The 19,693-nt window shown below is 47.3% G+C and overlaps 1 protein-coding gene across 1 annotated transcript in view; it reads right to left on the minus strand.

The window, feature by feature from the left end:
* Window positions 1–19,693, minus strand: part of SLC24A3 (solute carrier family 24 member 3) — a 936,948-nt gene that overhangs the window by 319,041 nt on the left and 598,214 nt on the right. The window contains exon 5 of the mRNA XM_029593773.1: window positions 80–164. Coding sequence (XP_029449633.1) covers window positions 80–164 — 85 coding nt within the window. The remainder of the gene's footprint in view (window positions 1–79; window positions 165–19,693) is intronic.

The raw sequence follows: 19,693 nt of genomic DNA on the forward strand, positions 1-19,693 counted from the left end.
TGCTTTATTATGGCGAATGTGGTCCTCATATCCGCACAGTCAACACTTTAAATACTTTTTTGGAAAAATGTATGCTTACCTATTACAGATGTAAACAATTCTGGGGCAGAACTTCCAGCTGCCATGAAGGTTGCACCAGCCACATCTTCACTGAGATGCAAGCGCTGCAAAGAAAAACATGAAAGTGGATAATCATATTAAAGCCCCAATACTGGCAATTCAGGCAGAAGTGAAAATAAGCAAAACCATTCATATTTCCCTTTTGCATTCCGCTTTTTATTTCATGCCTGAGGAAAAAAAAACCATGAGATTCAAAGATTTCAAACTCCTCCTGTATCCTCACTCCCACTATTGTGAATCTGGGTAAATCAGGGAGCTGCTGGGCTGATCCTTGCTGAACTCCCAAGAAGGCATCGCAAGGATTTAGTACCAATGAACTGCTGAAGAGTGACTTCTGGGATGAAACTTTAAAAAAAAACAAAACAGGTCATGCAGCTGTATGAGAAAAGGTGCAGAGCATTTATTCCAAAACAAAATATAAAGTACAATATTAGGAACCTCTCCCCCCACCCAAGAATTTAAGAATAAAATCAAAAGAGGAGGCAAGCTGATATGAAAGCTGAGACATGATTAGATGTCAAGAGGTCCTAACCTGTACCACTGTCACAGCAAACCAGGAAACGTTGGATCCTTCAGCAACTCTCTCATGCTGCTAAGATCCTTTCTCTCACCCCCCCCCCCCCGCCCAATCTCTCCTGCTGTCCCACCTTCATAGCCACTCCTTTCTTGGCTATTATATATCTAAATTGGGAGGTGGGGTTCCCCACGTTAATAAAATAAATATTAAGAAATATTAATAAGTTTAGCAAATCAGCTAAAAATTGGATATAGAGAAGGAGATGTTGAAATGTGTGGGGGTGTGAGAGGGCTCTTCACAATAAGAGATCTCTACCTTTAATTCTAAAAAGGTATAAACATATATAAGGCATAAGGACAAAAAAAAATTAAAAAGCTGACTGATAAAGACCAAAAGCATCAAGAAACGAGCAAACTGATGCTTTGAAAAATCTAGCAATTACTGTTACTTAATCAGCACCCTGGGAACAGTTTTATTGCAAACATTAAACTTCCTACATTGCTGATCTGCCACTACATATTACCTGGAAGTAAAGCAAGTTCTGATCATCTCTACACTATCTTAATTACTGAGGTCTGAAACAGCTATTCTAAAAACATCAGCCTTTAATTTGTTAGCTGACTGAATATCAGTATAACTGGAAGGAATATAGGGCAGATTTAAAGAAAGAGAGAGAGACTGGGATCAAGGTGATATTCACAAAAGAGATTCCCGATTAGCTTGGAACAGGAGACAGCTATGACTATAAGCAACAGTAATGTATATTGTTGCATTTTACTTTACAAAATGAATATTTTATATAAAATTTCAAACATAACCAAAGAGGAAGCTAGCACAGCAAAAAGGAAATAAAAACAAATTAGCAGAAAATCTTTTGGTGCATAACCATATTAGAAAATAAAGATGAAAGTATTCTTAGCAATGCAGTCTTCTATAAGAGGTGATGACTGCATAGAAGAAATAATCACCAAAAAATGAAAAACCAAAATCAATGAAGGAGTCGACCCAACCAGCCCAAGAGGGCCTCAATGGAGGTGGCCCCTCCCCCTGCTGGCAAGCCTGCTGCCAAAGGATCATGGCAAAGGTCATGCCCCTTTGTGTGCCCCTTCATGCGTGCCTCTTGTGAGCACCTGGCCCTGGCTCACCCATATTCCCTCTAGAACAGCAACCATACACACAATCCACTCTCCCCCATTGTCATGCTCACTGGCAGGATATGCTTCACATGGAATCCAACCTCTGCCCCCTCCCCTTCATCCCACCCAATATCCATCATTATGAGCCAAGGCAAATGATCACTTTATTACAATCCAAACCAGCCTACACAACAATGAACTCTACACAGAACTCTCCTCCTCCCACCAAGAGACACCCAAATCTGGGATGGTACAGCCTCTTAACAAAACATTCCCTCTTGGACATGAGCACTACCCCTGAATACCTGCTACATCGCGGACAAGGCACATAAAATGTGAGAGGGTCTGGCACTCATTGGGGCGGATTTTCAGAGCCCTGCTCGCGTAAATCCGCCCAAAACCGGGCGGATTTACGCGAGCAGGGCCCTGCGCGCCGGGAAGCCTATTTTACATAGGCCTCCCGGCGCGCGCAGAGCCCCGGGACTCGCGTACGTCCCGGGGTTCTCGGAGGGGGGCGTGTCGGGGGGCGGGGCCGGAGCGCGCGGCGTTGCGGGGGCGTGTCGGCAGCGTTTTGGGGGCGGGTACGGGGCGTGGCCACGGCCCGGGGGCGTGGCCGCGCCCTCCGTACCCGCCCCCAGGTCGCGGCCCGGCGCGCAGCAGGCCCGCTGGCGCGCGGGGATTTACGTCTCCCTCCGGGAGGCGTAAATCCCCGACAAAGGTAAGGGGGGGGTGTAGACAGGGCCGGGTGGGTGGGTTAGGTAGGGGAAGGGAGGGTAAGGTGAGGGGAGGGCAAAGGAAAGTTCCCTCCGAGGCCGCTCCGATTTCGGAGCGGCCTTGGAGGGAACGGGGGGAGGCAGCGCGGCTCGGCGCGCGCAGGCTATACAAAATCGATAGCCTTGCGCGCGCCGATCCAGGATTTTTGGGGTAGATTTTAAAAGAAGCGCGATCAGCCTACTTTTGCTTGCGCATCAGACTCAAGCAAAAGTACGCTGGATTTTAGTAGATACGCGCGGAGCCGCGCGTATCCACTAAAATCCTGGATCGGCGCGCGCAAGGCTATCGATTTTGTATAGCCTGCGCGCGCCGACTCCCCCCGTTCCCTCCAAGGCCGCTCCGAAATCGGAGCGGCCTCGGAGGGAACTTTCCTTTGCCCTCCCCTCACCTTACCCTCCCTTCCCCTACCTAACCCACCCACCCGGCCCTGTCTACACCCCCCCCTTACCTTTGTCGGGGGATTTACGCCTCCCGGAGGGAGACGTAAATCCCCGCGCGCCAGCGGGCCTGCTGCGCGCCGGGCCGCGACCTGGGGGCGGGTACGGAGGGCGCGGCCACGCCCCCGGGCCGTAGCCACGCCCCGTACCCGCCCCCAAAACGCTGCCGACACGCCCCCGGAACGCCGCAACGACCGGGCCCGCCCCCCGACACGCCCCCGACACGCCCCCCTCGGAGAACCCCGGGACTTACGCGAGTCCCGGGGCTCTGCGCGCGCCGGGAGGCCTATGTAAAATATGCTTCCCGGCGCGCAGGGCCCTGCTCGCGTAAATCCGCCCGGTTTTGGGCGGATTTACGCGAGCAGGGCTCTGAAAATCCGCCCCTTAGTGGATACGCGCGGCTCCGCGCGTATCTACTAAAATCCAGCGTACTTTTGCTTGAGTCTGATGCGCAAGCAAAAGTAGGCTGATCGCGCTTCTTTTAAAATCTACCCCACTGTGTGGTATATCAATAAATGCTTTATTTACTGAGATAATGAGCAACTATGTACAGAACAGTAAAAGGGTTTACAAAAGTAGCTAAGATGGTTAAAATCTACAGGTAGTCACAGCTTAAGTATAGGTTGTTGCCTTCCTTGCAGGAATTACTCCATCAATTCATGTATATCATAAGGCTCACCCTTTTCCTTTCCTTATGATGACAGGTTGAACCATCATTCACAATAAATTTCTTTTCTTTTACTTCCCACCATAGGATATGGTAACTTCCTTTTCTCTAAATTCTAAGATCAGCTCTACCCAGCTTCCAAGCCTCAAGTACTAACACATGGATCACCAAATCAAGTCCATCTGTGGCTTCTGACACCTTAGTCTCCTTATAGTGCTCTGGACCTCTCCAGCATTCCTGATACACTTTGCCTTTAGATAACCTGCCCAGGTTTCTTGATAGTTTGTCTCAGGGCTTCCCCCTTGAGGGGGATTGCCCCTAGAGGGCATTCTCCTTGTGGATGTGTCAATTGGTGTCCACCAATGACACTGGCTGTTTTTTGTCCAACCCTAAACCATGGTGAATGCCTTCCACTTGTCAAAATTGGACCCATTGGGGTAGATTTTCAGACGAGCGCGAACAGCCTACTTTTGTTTGCGCTCCAGGCGCAAACAAAAGTACGCTGGATTTTAGTAGATACCCGCGGAGCCGCGCGTATCCACTAAAATCCTGGATCGGCGCGCGCAAGGCTATCGATTTTGTATAGCCTGCGCGCGCCGAGCCGCGCTGCCTCCCCCCGTTCCCTCCAAGGCCGCTCCGAAATCGGAGCGGCCTCGGAGGGAACTTTCCTTTGCCCTCCCCTCACCTTACCCTCCCTTCCCCTACCTAACCCACCCACCCGGCCCTGTCTACACCCCCCCCTTACCTTTGTCGGGAGATTTACGCCTCCCGGAGGGAGACGTAAATCCCCGCGCGCCAGCGGGCCTGCTGCGCGCCGGGCCGCGACCTGGGGGCGGGTACGGAGGGCGCGGCCACGCCCCCGGGCCGTAGCCACGCCCCGTACCCCCCCCCCAAACGCTGCCGACACGCCCCCGCAACGCCGCGCGCTCCGGCCCCGCCCCCCGACACGCCCCCCTCCGAGAACCCCGGGACGTACGCGAGTCCCGGGGCTCTGCGCGCGCCGGGAGGCCTATGTAAAATAGGCTTCCCGGCGCGCAGGGCCCTGCTCGCATAAATCCGCCCGGTTTTGGGCGGATTTACGCGAGCAGGGCTCTGAAAATCCGCCCCATAATTTATAGCCCTAAAACAACTCCTCAATTCTTTCTCACTCTCTTAAAGGAAACACTCTACAGAACCTATTAGCTAACCACATCTAGAAACTTCCCTCCATAGACTCCAAGGACTTAAATCTATACAGGGTCCTTTTACCACTTGCGTTGTTGTCTGGTGGCCATTCATCAACATTGCAAGCCTCCAAGGTTTTTCACAAACATTTACACTTCCAGGAACAAGTCAAAAGTTCCTTAAACTTTTCCCAGGTCACACACTCTCATGACATGGCCCAAGTGGTCCATCACACATCCATCAGAAAACCAGCCTCCTAAATGACCTACTGACGGATAAAAAAAAAAAATGACATCCTTTCCCTCACAGAAATCTGGACAGAAGATGCTGACACCCCACAATTAACCAAATACGTCCTCCGATTATACTTCTCACAATCCACATACCAAGCCAAAAGAGTGGAGTGGCCATTATCTCCAGAAAATTCCTGAACATAGCACTTTCCCAACTGCGCATCCTAGAAGGCATCAAGATCATTCTCTTTCAGACTAACACCCACCCCAAGTGGTGGGTCTTCTAGCCTACCAACCCCCGTCAACCAACAATGAAGCTTTAGAAGACCTCCTACAACTGAAATTATTCTAGAACACACCAGGACCTTGGTTCTAGGTAATGTCTGCATCTATGTTGATGAGCCACACCTTGGCCTCTCTCAGAAATTCCTAACCTCTTTAGAAGCTGTTGACCTAACCCAGCTAAACAGTGAACCAATCCATATGGCAGGCCACACCCTGGTCCTGATGTTGTCACCATTCATTATTAAATGAATATGCATCAAAACATATACAGACCACTCAACTCTCCTGGAATGATCAATACATGATTCTTTTTGACATTTGTCCACCCTCAATAAAAAAAAAATCCAAGCAGGAAAAAAACAAACTTGTCTAGTCAACGTCACACTTAGACCCAGATTCCTTCTCACATGCCTTACTATACACAAATGAGTGTCACGTCTACTACTAACGTGGTCGACAACTGGAACACTGATCTTAAAACAGCCATTGACAAAATTGCACCTTGGAAAATGATCATAAGAAACTCCAAATCAAACCCTAGTTTACACTAGACGGATCAATATGAAAAATTTTGAAATAAGACTCAAATGGAAATGGAGGAAATCAAAACTGCCATTTGATAGGATTGACTGCAGAAGCCTACCACAAAGCAGTCAGTGAAGCCAAAAGAGTAGAAAATTACCCAAGAGAGCTGTTCCTAACCATCTATAAACTCCTGGGGTTTTTCTCTCCTATACTTCCCCCTCCCTCACTACTGAGAACCATTGCATCAGGCTAGCCACCTTTTTCACTATGAAAACAGCATGGATCTAAACTGAACTGGATAAATCACCAGCAGATAACCCATCACAGGCAAAACAGACTCAATGTGCCTTGACTACCTTCTGCCCACTCTCAACAGAAGACAACTCCCTACTCACCAATCTCAGACCAAAAACTTGCTTAGAGGACCTTTGCCCTTCCTAGCTTATTAAACAAGCCAGTCATAGACAGCTCCATCGCATTCAGGCCATAATCAGCAAAAGCCTACCTTCCAATTAGTCTAACAAGAGTAATTGTAAGAGTTGGGTCATTATCATTTCCAGCAACAGAAGATTGGTACTAGAATACCAGATATTGTGGTGAAGGAGAAAACCACAAGAATAGTAGTGCTGATAGAGGTGTCAGTATCCAGTGTCTATTCTGTGGATCATATGGAAAAAGCTAAGATACTTAAGTACCATGAGATGCAATCAGACACCATGAAAATGTGGCAGAAAGATACAGAAATTATTCTATTATATTGGGTGCCACTGGCACGATTAAGAAGAATTTCCAAGTGCACCTTGATATGTTGCCTAAAATATTATACTCTATGAACTCCAGAAGAAGGCTCTCTTTGGAAAAATACAAGAACTTTGAAGGGTGTTAACACTTGAGAGATTTAGATCATTCCCAACATACCTGGCTTAAGAATGAGGTTCATTACTGTCAAGATGTGTGCAAAACTAACCTGTTAGGAGAAACTCCCCTAAAGAAGCCCAGCTTGGCCCCAAATGACCTGAACTACTGTGCAGTCTCAAACCTCCCCTTCCTTTCATAGAAAAAGCTATTCTGTTTTAACTTTTCAATCACTTGCACATGACAAATGCCATTGTCCCCTTCCAATCAGGCTTCAGGCAGCACTACAGTACAGAAACTATACTACTAAACCTGGTACATGAACTCCAACTCTGTCAGAGCCCTACTCATTTTCCTAAACCTCTCAGTGGCATTTGACATGCTTGACCGCAGTCTCCTCACCCAAATGAATGATATATAACTGACTGCCCTAGCGCTTGCCTGGTTCTGAGCTTTCTTCCAAGACTGCACCCACGCTATCTCCATAGAATCAGCTTTCTCCAAACCCTGCAAGGCTCCATCCTTTCATTCATGCTCTTTAATATGAGGTTCATATTCAGTCACTGCCCAGATAACTGGCTATGTTTATCCAGCTAATTTGCTAACAGTGGAGGTATATTCAATAATGCAGCAGCACTACTGAATATAGCTGGCTAACTTTAGGACAACTCCATGGCACGACCAGACAGCCAGATAACATAATTTCTCTGGCTAACGTGATGCCTCCCCAGAATGCCTCTAAGTTATCCGGCTAAGTTTTAGCCAGATATTAAGATATCTGGCTAACATTTAGCTGAATAAATGCCCAAAACTTCTGGGTTATCCAGCTCCATATACCTAGCAGCTCTGTGTGAATTCATGAGAAATTGCCATATCATCCACTACTCCTACACAGACAACATTCAACTCTTGATCCCACTGGCACAAATCAGGATCACGTTATCTCACACTTCAATAGTTCCTTAGAGAAAATTGTTAGCTGACTACACCATAACAAGCTACACCCTAACCCCCAACAGACAGAAATGTTATGGATCCCAACCACCCTCTCCCAAAAATGTCCCTTGGGGAAATTACACTCACCCTCAGCCCATAAGTTAGGAGTCTAGTCTTCATCCTAGACTCACAACTTACCAGCAAAACCCAGTAACCACACTGGCATTTTTCTATTTCTGCCAACACTTGTACATCCATCCACTGCTTGGCTTTTATAACTGCTATTCGAGCAACTGTTATCTTTCACCTGGACTACCGTAACTCACTATATATGGGAATCCCTAGCAGAGGCAGATTGCAGGCAAATATCAGCCTGAGGGATTTTTTCAAAACCAGCCCACAGGGTATCTGACTTACTCGTGTACTTTCTGTGTAGCACATGCTTCAACAGGTAACAAAAGCACACTGAGCTAATCGTTGAATGGTACATTGTGTGACCTAGAGCCCGGGACACAAAATCTCTCCAACACAAATTTCACATTATTGCTAAAAAAAACCCCTAAATAAGCACATCTTAGACCAGGAGTGAGCAAACTAAGCTGCATTCCTCCTTCCATCCATGCAATCGGCTGGGTCCTCAACAAGTTTGGTTACATATGTAATATTTACTGGATTCCTGGTTTGGTGTTAAGGTTTTTTGTCAACCAGTCAGCTCTTGAACCAGTTGGCAAGTGAGATAATCACACTGCCAGCCAGTGACTCAGACAGACACGGTTTTTCAACATCAAATCCATAAAGCTTCATAAAAGAATGTGCAGAGAACTAAATTGCAGCTTTGCACATGTCTAAAACTCATCCTTTGTTTTTCTTAGCCCATGACATGGATAAGATTCTCAGAGACTGAACATTTACTAATTCAGAAGTTTCTTTTTATAGCTCCTGTGCCTTCTGTACAAGCATTGTTTCATCCATCCAGTAATAGATCCTTTTGATACTGGAAGTCCTTGCTGGTGGAGACCTTTCTGAAAGTTACTGGCTCTGTACTTATAGATTTTGGCTGCCCTTTTGACCTCCAAAGAATCTAAGCTTTCCTTTAGCGTTACTAGAATCAGGGTAAAATGAAGTTATGGCATACTTTTCAATACAGTGAAAAGAGTGAATTGATCTTTGGAATAAAATGAAGCATCATAACTGATTTCTCTTTTAGGAAATATTGTGTAAGGCTCTCTGTTTGAAAAAGTATGAACTTCATCAACTTCTTGATGAACGTATAACTATCAACAAAGCAGTTTTGATGGAAAGAAAACATATTTAAAGGGAACTCCAGTAAGTGCATCGGGTTTCTTGGAGCTATGAAAACCTGTAATATCCGAGGACGGATCTTGACTCTTTTCAGAAATCTTGCAACATTGAGATAAAAACCAAACAAATAATAACCTACTTTACTTCTGATGGAAGCTATGGCCAATGCCTGCGCTCAGGGGCTGATTGACCTATCAGGGGATCGGGCTTCCCCCCGGTTGGCCGGTCACTCCTGTCACGTGATTTTTTTTTTTTTTAATTATAAAGTTTCCAGCCAAAGTATTAGGGGGCGCCGCAAGCAGTGGTATCCTGAGAGGAGCCAATGCCCCCGGGCACAGGGAGGATCATGCGGCCGCCAGTGACACGCATGTAGCAGGCAGATCGGCAGGGCTGTGGTGGAGCTCACGTCACCACGGCCCGAAGAAAAAGATTGCGTTTAAACACACTGATGCTCCTCCTCCTTCCTGCCCGTGCGGTCCCGGAAGTAAACGTTGCCGAAGCCGCGTGGGCAGGAAGGAGGAGAAGCATCAGCGCGTGTAGAAGAGGAGCAGCACTTGCGCTTACGGGCCACCATGAATCATCTCAGTGGCTGGAGAAGAGGAAGAGGCCCGGTAGCAGGGCCGCTGCAGCCCGAGAAGAGGAAGAGGCCTGGTAGCAGGGCCGCTGCGGCCCGAGAAGAGGAAGAGGCCCAGTAGCAGAGCCGCTGCGGCCAGAGAAGAGGAAGAGGCCCGGTAGCAGGGCCGCTGTGGCCAGAGAAGAGGAAGAGGTCGGTAGCAGGGCTGCTGCAGAGCCCATCCTGCGGCGACCCGCGAAGAGGAGGCCCAGAGGTGAGAGAGAGGCTGAGGGTCTGTAGAATGTGTATGTGTGCATGTATGAGATGAGTTGAGAGACTGTGTGGGAGTGAGGACCTGAATGTTTGCAGAGACAGCATGTAAGAGCCTCTATGTGTGTGAGAGAGACAGCATGTGACAGGGAGAGCCTGTGCTTGAGCAAGACAGCATGCAGGAGTGAGAAGAGAGCCTGTGTGTGTGTGTGAGAGAGACAGCATGAGACAGCGAATGCCTGTGTGTATGAATGATTGTATGAGAGAGAGCATGTGACAGTGAGAACCTGTGTGTGTGTGAGAGAGAGAAATGCATGTGAGAATGAGAACCTGACTGTGTGTTTGAGGGAAGAAGATGGAGAGAAAAAAAGATAATATAAAAGGAATTGGAAAAAAAATAAGAAAGGGAAGGTGGAAAAAAAAAAGCCTGTGACCAACCGATTAGAAAACTAAGATCAGCCAGCAAAGGTAAAATAAAAAAATTAATTACTTTTTAGTGATTGGCACATGTAATCTTTGGGAATGTGCAAGAATAGCACTTTCTCTATGCGGATCTCACAATGTATGAGATCATCATGGAGAAAGTGGAAGCTCATGGGGCCTGCACAGAGGAGGCAGCAGGATGGGCTTCAGTGTCAGTAGCAGCAATCGGCGCCTCCCCAATAGCCATGTAGCAGTGACAGTGGCAGCAGAGGAATGAGAGAGGTTCTGAGGTTGCTGGCAAAAGAAAGAGAGGGGGATCTGCCTTTAGTGTGTGCATGTGTATGAATGGGACTCTGCCTGGGAGTGTATGTGTGTGAATGCATGGGTGCCTGCCTGGGGGGTCTGTGTGTGTGAGAGTGAATGTGTGCATGCCTGGGGGATGGGGAGGGAGTGTGAGAAAATGAATGGGAGCCTGCCTGGGGGTGGGTGTGTGTGTGTGTGAGCCAGTGCATGTGACAGCATGAGTGTGTATGAGAAAATCCAAGGGAGTAAGAGTTTGTGTGTGTGGGTGTGTGGGTGTGGAGGGGGACAGAGTGTCTTAGAGCCTGTCAGTGAGAGCGAGAGGTTATGGTGGATATAAGAGCATGAATGAGTATGTATGTGACAGTGTATGTGTGAGAGAGAACGTACATGTGAGTATGTGTGTGAGAGAGAGGATAACCTTCTAATCCTCGACAATATCAGGGTGACTGGAAATCAAGAGCTCCCACAGAAGGGGACAGCAGGGGCTTTTTAAAATCCTTATTAGTTTTAATTATTGAATGTTATTTGATATATGTATTGTTTTGAATTTTATTAGTGTTTGGGATATTGTAAAAAATGTATATGATTTTAATTAATAGAAATTCTATTTATCAGTAGTTTTAAAATATTCTTTTATTATGGTTTTACTATTATAACTGATGCTTTATGTTTCTTGATTTTATTTGTTGTATGAGGAATGGTGGTTCTATTTTTCTATTGTTAATACACAGAGTCTGGCTTCTTGGAGTTTCCATTTCAGTTTTTGTCATTTGTGCTCCTTCATTTTGTATTCTGTATTTGGTGAGAGTTTGTGTTCTGCATGCAAAGACTGAGATGAAGCATTCTTTTAGCATGTGGTTTCTCTGTAGGGATCTGTAGTAGCTTGGCCTGTTCTGTTTTCCTGAAAGGAGGTGTATTGATATTTTAGATTCTGGTGTAATATTTGTGGTATTCTTTTTCATAGGTAGGGTTGTTATTCTTTGAGTGTTGGCAAATAGTACTGTGTTGATACGGGAGGACCATGCCGAAATATAGGGGTGTGTACATATGTATGTAAATTATATATGTAATTATATTGTATATGTAATTGGCTACCCATGGGCCAGTATGGAGAAAAATCCCCCGGGCCACTATTTTCCCTCAATCCGCCCCTGCCTGCGCTTGTGGTACACTCTGGGTTCATTCAAAATCAAATGCTGTCTGCAGAAGTCCTAAAAGGGGGAGCAATTTTCAAAGGCATTTCCGCAGGTAAGACAGTGTTTGACACACAGACATGGTCTCTTTGAAAATGTCCCATCCTATATGCAGGTAAAAGCACATACGCGGTGCCAGTACATGCACACTTTTATGCGCTAAGAGAGGAGGGGCTTTGGGGTGCAGAGTTAGGGAGGGGTTAGCACTTATGCGTGTATATGCACAATGTTGTGTGTATGCGAATGTGGATAATTTTGATAGAAAAAAAACGTATCTTAACACAAAGCAGGTACAGATCTGTGCCTATATTTTTTTCCAATCCAATTTGCAAAGTGAAAGCTTTCCCGTTGGAAACTGGCGAAATGTCTGCGGGCACAAAAGTACCCACAGACTTTCCAGTTTTCTGCACAGGTTGAAAGCTTCCCAGTGCCCTAATATTTGGGAGAGAGGCTTTCTAGCAAACATTTGATGTTTGTCATGCCACTGAAAAAGTTACATTTTATATCCAGTTCCAGAGGTGTAAGACTTTTAGAGCATAGTATCATATCCTTGTTTAGAATGCATGAGGATTTGATGTTCCAACACAACTTTACTGAAGTTTTCTTTAAAGATGGGAAATAATTCTTCTTATTTGTAAATACTTATTACCTGCCCTTCCTATGTTCAGCTATGGCAAACAACATATAGGGAATGCGTAAACAACAATTTCTCTAATGATCAAATATACCCACATACACAGAGAAATCTATAACATTTACAATTAATGTGCAATATTATTTATTGTTTAATCCAACATGTAAACACATACACAATTAAAATTAGTGAAACTGCAATCATTCAACCATTCACACATTAAAAACCAACACACTGATGACACAATGTAATTCATACAATTTTTTACAATAAAGTGCAAAAATGCCTCAAAACGCTTATAATAGAGAAACACTTTTTTTCATAGAGTTTCCAATCTTATTCAAATACGATCGTGTGCTCCATATGTTTATAATGTTCAAACCCTTAATCACAACAAGTGAGGGTACTACCTTGAATACCTTGAATACTGTGCACAATTCTGGTCGCCACATCTCAAAAAAGATATAGTTGCGATGGAGAAGGTACAGAGAAGGGCAACCAAAATGATAAAGGGGATGGAACAGCTCCCCTATGAGGAAAGGCTGAAGAGGTTAGGAATGTTTAGCTTGGAGAAGAGACGGCTGAGGGGGGGGGGGGGGATATGATAGAGGTCTTTAAGATCATGCGAGGTCTTGAACTAGTAGATGTGACTCGGTTATTTACACTTTTGAATAATAGAAGGACTAGGGGGCATTCCATGAAGTTAGCAAGTAGCAAATTTAAGACTAATCGGAGAAAATTCTTTTTCACTCAACGCACAATAAAGCTCTGGAATTTGTTGCCAGAGGATGTGGTTAGTGCAGTTAGTGTAGCTGGGTTCAAAAAAGGTTTGGATAAGTTCTTGGAGGAGAAGTCCATTAACTGCTATTAATCAAGTTGACTTAGGGAATAGCCACTGCTATTAATTGCATCAGTAGCATGGGTTCTTCTTAGTGTTTGGGTAATTGCCAGGTTCTTATGGCCTGGTTTGGCCTCTGTTGGAAACAGGATGCTGGGCTTGAAGGACCCTTGGTCTGACCCAGCATGGCAATTTCTTATGTTCTTATGACCATTGAATACAGAGAAGTTAAAATTATACTCACCCTCTACAGTGAATCCTGAAGGTCTAGTGCCATTGGAAGCTGTGAGGCAGTGCCCCTATGTTCCCTCTTAAACCGGTGCAGGACTAGGTCCCTTTAATTCCCCTTGTGAGAGAGAGATCTGTGGGCGGGGCCTAACAAGAGAGGAGGAGTAAGAGTTGGGACCCAGCTGGGATAGTCAGACCAGGCCCAGGTCTTCAGAAGGGAGGCAGTTCCTGTAGAAAGTGGTAGGTTTGAACCGGCTAAAGATAGAAGCTCTCCTGGGAGGTAGAGGGAGGTAGGTAGGGATTTAAAAGTGATTAAGTTATTGCTGGTTATGCAGGCTTTCTTTTTTTTTTTAACCTTTTCTTTGCCTTGAAAAAGAAAAGGAAATGAATCACTGGTGCAGCAAGGCTGTGCTGAGCAGGGGGTGTGGTCCTGGAAAAGCTGCCAGAGTGGGCTGTGAGTGCAGTGAATGGGAAGTGGGGGCTCTTCCAGCAAGCAAGGTACTGTGCAGTTCCAGGTGTGCAACTAGAAGGAAAACCTGGAGTGGAGCAACCAGAATTCTGAGCAACAGAATCTGGCAGTCTGAGAGCATGACTGAAGAAAGTTGGCAAGCATTATTGCAGAGGCTTCTGGAACAACACAGGAAGTTATAGGAGAGCCTCATAAAGTGCCAGCTTGCCATAGCAAAGGGAAGAAAAGAACCTGGAAGCAGGCTAGGCTCTTATTGGTTCCTGTTTAGAAAGGAACATGGCTGGAGAGCTGAGGAAGCAACCACAGAGAACTCAGTGGAGGCTCAGCAGCTGAGTGGAACTACAGGTGATCCTGAGGAAGACCCTGTAGGATGCCCAAACACTACTGGGAGTCCAGAGACTGCTCCCTTGAGAAGCCCAAAGAAGAGAGCTGTGAAGAACCCTGAGAGAGGGGTCACAGAGAACCCTAGGGGGAAGACACAGACTGCCCAGGAGGAGGCAGTATTGGAAAGTTGGACATCAGTGCTACATGAGGTCCCAAGGAAGACCCTGGAGGGTGCCCAATCACCTGATAGTGTCTGGAGTCTGGACACAACTCCTGTGAGAAGCCCCGAGAGAGAGGGAGAGAGAATGAAAAGGCCAGTGAGAGAGGAGATGAAGTGCCAAGTGGGAGGTGCCTTGAAAACCCCAGCGAGTGAGGCTGTGGAGGAGAGCCCAGAGGAAGGAACTGCAGAGAGCACAGAGGGTGGTGCTGTGGAGACCCCAGCGAGGCTGTGGAGCCAGTGACCGGTGCAGGCAAGTTGCCAGACAGCGCTAACGGGATACCAGAGGAATCACCAATGGAAGCACCATTGCCAGTCCAAGAAGTTCTGCTGGGGTGGAATTTGAACCCAGAGCCTTCAAGAGACTTGGTTAAAAGACTGGTGGTATAGATGGCACATTGGGTGGTGGTTATAGGGCAGTCTAGGGTAATCCTGGGAGGTGGGGGTGATCACAACCCTAGAGCTCTGACCCCCAAGTCTAACTGGTGGGAGGCCAGATAAGAGGGACTGGGGAGGTGAGGCACTTCCTGGAAGGGATCCAAGAGGAGTGAAAATGCTTGGACCAATGGATCCAAGCTGATGGGGGCGCGGATATGTGAGGTAGTGCCCCTGTGTTCCTCCTTAAATGTTGCAGGACCAGGCTAGATGCCTGGTCCCCTTTAATTCCCCTTGTGAAAGAGCTCTGTGGGTGGGGTCCATCAGGGGAGGAATAAAAGCTGGGACCCCGGTGGGTTAAGTCAGACAAGGCCCAGGTCACCAGGACGAAGGCAGTTCCTATACAATACTGCTGTCCAAACACTGAGCCGTAACAAAGCTGTATGAGTACTGAGGGAAGTAGAATTAACTGAGTAACTGGAGAATACTGGAGGTCAAGGCAGTTTACTAATGTGTATGTGTTAAAGTGACAAACAAAGATAAAGTGTTTTAAAGGCCGGAGTCAGTCCAGGTTTGTGCTAGGAATCACCGCTCGTTCCCACAGAAGTGCATGGGAACTGCAGAGTGTTGAGAGTGTGCCTACGGACTCCTGTGTGAGAATCCCCAGGCCAGGGGTTACACAAAATATGCAAATTTAACTGAATGTTATCTGAACTGTATGCAAATATATATCTTATGAATATTCTCTGTGGATAGCCTGATGACCTAATCTCAAGGCTTAGCAAGAAAAACTATGTATTAATATTTTATTTATGCATTCCAAATTGATTTCTACTGATTCAGAAAAATCCCCTAAGCAGTTACAAATAAAATTCAACGTATATAATATCAATCCGCCCTACTAACACAGTCACTTAGTTATCAATTTGAAAACCTTAGACTTAAGACACCAAATAAATAATTTAAAAAACCTTACACTGAGAGGCATACCTACTCCTTAATCAGCTTACAGTGCTTTAGCAACTCAATAAAATTAAGATGCAGAAAGAAGCTCAGCAACGAGGTGGGGGCTATCTAGTCTTTTGCACCAAGTCCCACATGTATGATTATCTACCTGTTGGTGTATGTGTGCACCCAGTAGAAAGCATTCCTGGCTCTCAAAGAAAGAGTCCGATCTTGGATGGTCAGAATGGAAGACCTGGAGGGGCTGAGGGAGATAAAGGTATATAGAGAAGATCTTCAGGCATAGTAGAGTGGTCCCAACTTCAGTCAAGCAGCCTTTGTGCTGCTTTGGAGAAGTAAGGTCACCTGGCAAGAGCCATCACCTTTGGTGTGGCAGGAAGTGATCCTGTAGCTAGGACCTGCCCTCCAGGTGATGTTTTATCCTCTTGCATGAAGGCTGTGTCTCCAGGACCATGTGCCCAGGATGGAAGGGTTAGGATGGCCATTATAGTGGGTGATTCAATCATTAGAAATGTAGATACCTGGGTGGCTAGAGGGCATGAAGATTGCCTGCCTGCCAGGTGCAAAGGTATAGGACCTCATGCACCATCTAGATAAGATTTTAAAGTGCTGGGAGATGCCAATCATCGTGGTACATGTTGATACCACTGACATAGGAAAGTGCAGGAGGGAGATTAGGGATGCTAAATGTAGGCTCCTGGGTAGAAAACCGAAAGCCAGAACCTCCAGGATTGCAATCTCAGAAATGCTCCCCATTCTACTTGCAGGACCTCAGATGGAGGCTGTGTTATTCGTCCCGGCCGTGCTAGGCCCTACTCACCCCAGGAATCCAGCTGTCAGTTCCAGTTTATCCTCGCTCGTGGTGGTGGGCAGCCGCCTCCATCCCCGAGTGCCTGCAGCCACCTCTGCCACTTCTGACTCCTGCCCGGTTCATCCATGTGCTTGGCGGGCCGCGGAATGACGCCGCCGTTCTGCTTCTTCTGGGCCCTGGCTTAGGCACGTGCGCGACTCACGCACTTGTAAAAGGGCTGCGGCGGGAAAGTAGCCCATGGCCCCGGATGATGACATCACTGGGCATCTATATAAAAGGCAGGGCCCAGCCACTTGTTCCCTGCCTTGGCAACAGGTCTCCGCGATTACACGTGTGCTTTTTCCTCGTTCCTGGTTTCTGTTCCTGTCATCGTTCCTGTTCCTGTTGTTGTTCCTGGTTCCTGTTCCTGCCTGATCCCTTGTCTGCTCCTCATACCCTTGGACTGATTCTCCGGTATTGACCCCTGCTTTGCCTGGATTATGCTTGGACTGATTCTCTGGTATTGGCCCCCAGCTTTGCTTGGACTATGCTTGGACTGATTCCCTGGTATTGTCCCTGCTTTGCTTGGACCACGCTTGGACTGATCTCTTGGCTCTGACCTCAGCCCTGCTCCTGGTACATCGCCTCCTGCCGCCTACCCTGACTCCAGATTGCCTTGGACTTCCTCTTGTATCCTAAGGACCTGGCCTCTCAGGATTTGGCCTATCTTTGCCTGGATGTCCCCTGTCTTCCATTGTTCCTGTTCCCGTCTGGGTCTCTGGAACCCTGCCTCGTCTGGACCGTCCTCGGCCCTCCAACACCTCTGCTGGTTTCTGGCATTCACTTGCCTACATCAACTGGGAGTTATCACACGGAGGCCCGCCTAAGTCCAGCTGGCTCTGGCATCCAAGGACTCAACCTAAGGGGAACTGGCACTGGCAAAGCTCCAGTTGGCTTCCATCTCTTAGCCTGCTCCGCCTCCCGACTGTGAGGACCCGTAGGACTTGTCCTGCGGGTAGCGCCAAACCCATCTTGGGCCAAAGGTCCACCATCAGTGCAACAGGCTGAGCTCCAGAATGGCACAGGGAAGAGGGTTTTAGATTTGTTAGGAACTGAGGAACATTCTGGAGAAGGGGGTGCCTTTTCTGATGAGATGGGCTACACCTTTATCAAAGTGGAACCAGGTGGCTGGCAGTAACATTTAAAAAAAGAAAGAGACCAGTTTTTAATCTAGGCCATAGGGGGAAAGCAGACAGTCACATCCCTCTGAACCATGTGCTTCAGAATATCTTTCAAAGATACTTGCAAAATAGGGACATTAGACTATCCAGTAGAGAAGTTGTTTTTAAGGCTGATGTAGCCCAGATGGACATAGACAAAGAGTATCCAGATGTGAATGACTCTAATCTGCTTATATCATTCACTAACAGTCAGGCTGTGAATATGAAGAGAAATTAAAGTATAAATGCACACATTTTAAAGTATGCTTTTTATGTGAATGCCAGAAGTTTTAACAGTAAAATTGATTAGTTAGAATGCATGGCATTATATGAGAATATAGACATTTTAGGCATTTCAGAGATGTGTTGGAAGGAGGATAATCAATGGGACACTGTGATACCAGGGTATAAATTATATTGATGTGATAGGGCAGATCAGATTGGTGGAGGGGTAGCACTATATGTAAAAGATGGCATAGAGTGAAGCAACAAAATCAAGGCCCAAGGGTCCATCTCTGGCGCAACAGTTGCGCCAGAGATGGACCCTTGGGCCGAGGTGGGGTTGACGCAACCCATAGGATGGGTCCTACAGGTCCCCACCATTGGCAGGCAAAGTGGGCTGATGGATGGAGGCCGGCTTGCGCTTCACCAATACCAGCCCTTGTTCCCCACAGGTTGAGCCTTTGGGTGCCGGGTCGGCTGGACTTAGGTGGGCCTCCGATCGTCGTCGATGGAGGGATCGAGGTCAGCTCAGAGACAGCAGCAGGAGTATGGTACAGCCTTGTACTAGATGAGGTGGAGTCCCAGAGACCCGGGCGCCAAAGGAACAAAGTCAGATAGGGGGCATCCGAGCAAGAACAGGCCAAAGCCTAAATAGGCCAAGTCCAGGATGTGGGCTGAAGAGACGTCGTAGAGCAAGCTTGAGTCAGGGCTGGCAGCAATCTGGAAGTAGTGGCAAGCAAGGGTGAGGCCTGAGCATGGAGATAGGCAAATGTAGTCAGGTAATGCAGAGGTGTGGGTCTGAAGAGAGACAATGGAGTAGTCGGGCAATGCAGAGGTCTGGGTCTGGAGAGAGGCAACGGAGTAGTCGGGCAATGCAGAGGCCTGGGTCTGGAGAGAGGCAATGGAGTAGTCAGGCAAAGCAGGGGTCCGAGCTTGGAGAGAGTCAACGGCGTGGTCAGGCAAAGCAGAGATCCGGGCTTGGAGAGAGTCAACGGCATGGTCAGGCAAAACAGAGGTCTAGATCCGAGAAGGATATCCGAAGATAGGTTGAAGAGTAGGAACAAGGGAACCAGGAAACCAGAAACAGGAATCAGCAAGGAACAGGAACGAGATGAATCTCTCAGGAGGCAACGAGCACTTGACCAGCGAGGAGACCTGTTGCAAAGGCAAAGCTAGGGAGCGGAGCCTGGCTTATATTCCAGTGCTCTGCTGACATCATCATCCAGGGCCTCAGCTCGGTTCCCACCACGGGCCTTACTTAAGTTACAGTGATGCACGCGTGCCTAGGGAGGGGTGCAGTGCTGAGTAGCAGCGTCTCTCCATGGGCCACGCAGAGAGGCCCAATGCAGAGCAGTAGTAGCAGTAGCTGGACTGGAGATACCAGGGTCTGTAGCTGAGTCGGAGGCAGCAGGGGTGGCCCGAGGACGGAGCCAGTGGCCTACCGCCACCAGAGATGAGGGATCAGGTACTGGAGTTACTGGAGAGAGGTGAGAGGGCCACACCACGGGTCTGTCGCGGACAGCATGTGTAGCAAGAACATATAGAAAGATATGGTATAATGGAACGAAGTCAGCATGGCTTTACCCATGGCAAGTCTTGCCTCACAAATCTGCTTCACTTTTTTGAAGGAGTTAATAAACATGTAGATAAAGGTGAACTGGTAGATGTAGTGTATTTGGATTTTCAGAAGGCATTGACAAAGTTCCTCATGAGAGTCTTC

This window comes from Rhinatrema bivittatum, chromosome 3 (genome assembly GCF_901001135.1).
Source record: "Rhinatrema bivittatum chromosome 3, aRhiBiv1.1, whole genome shotgun sequence".
NCBI classification, from domain to species: Eukaryota; Metazoa; Chordata; class Amphibia; order Gymnophiona; family Rhinatrematidae; genus Rhinatrema; species Rhinatrema bivittatum.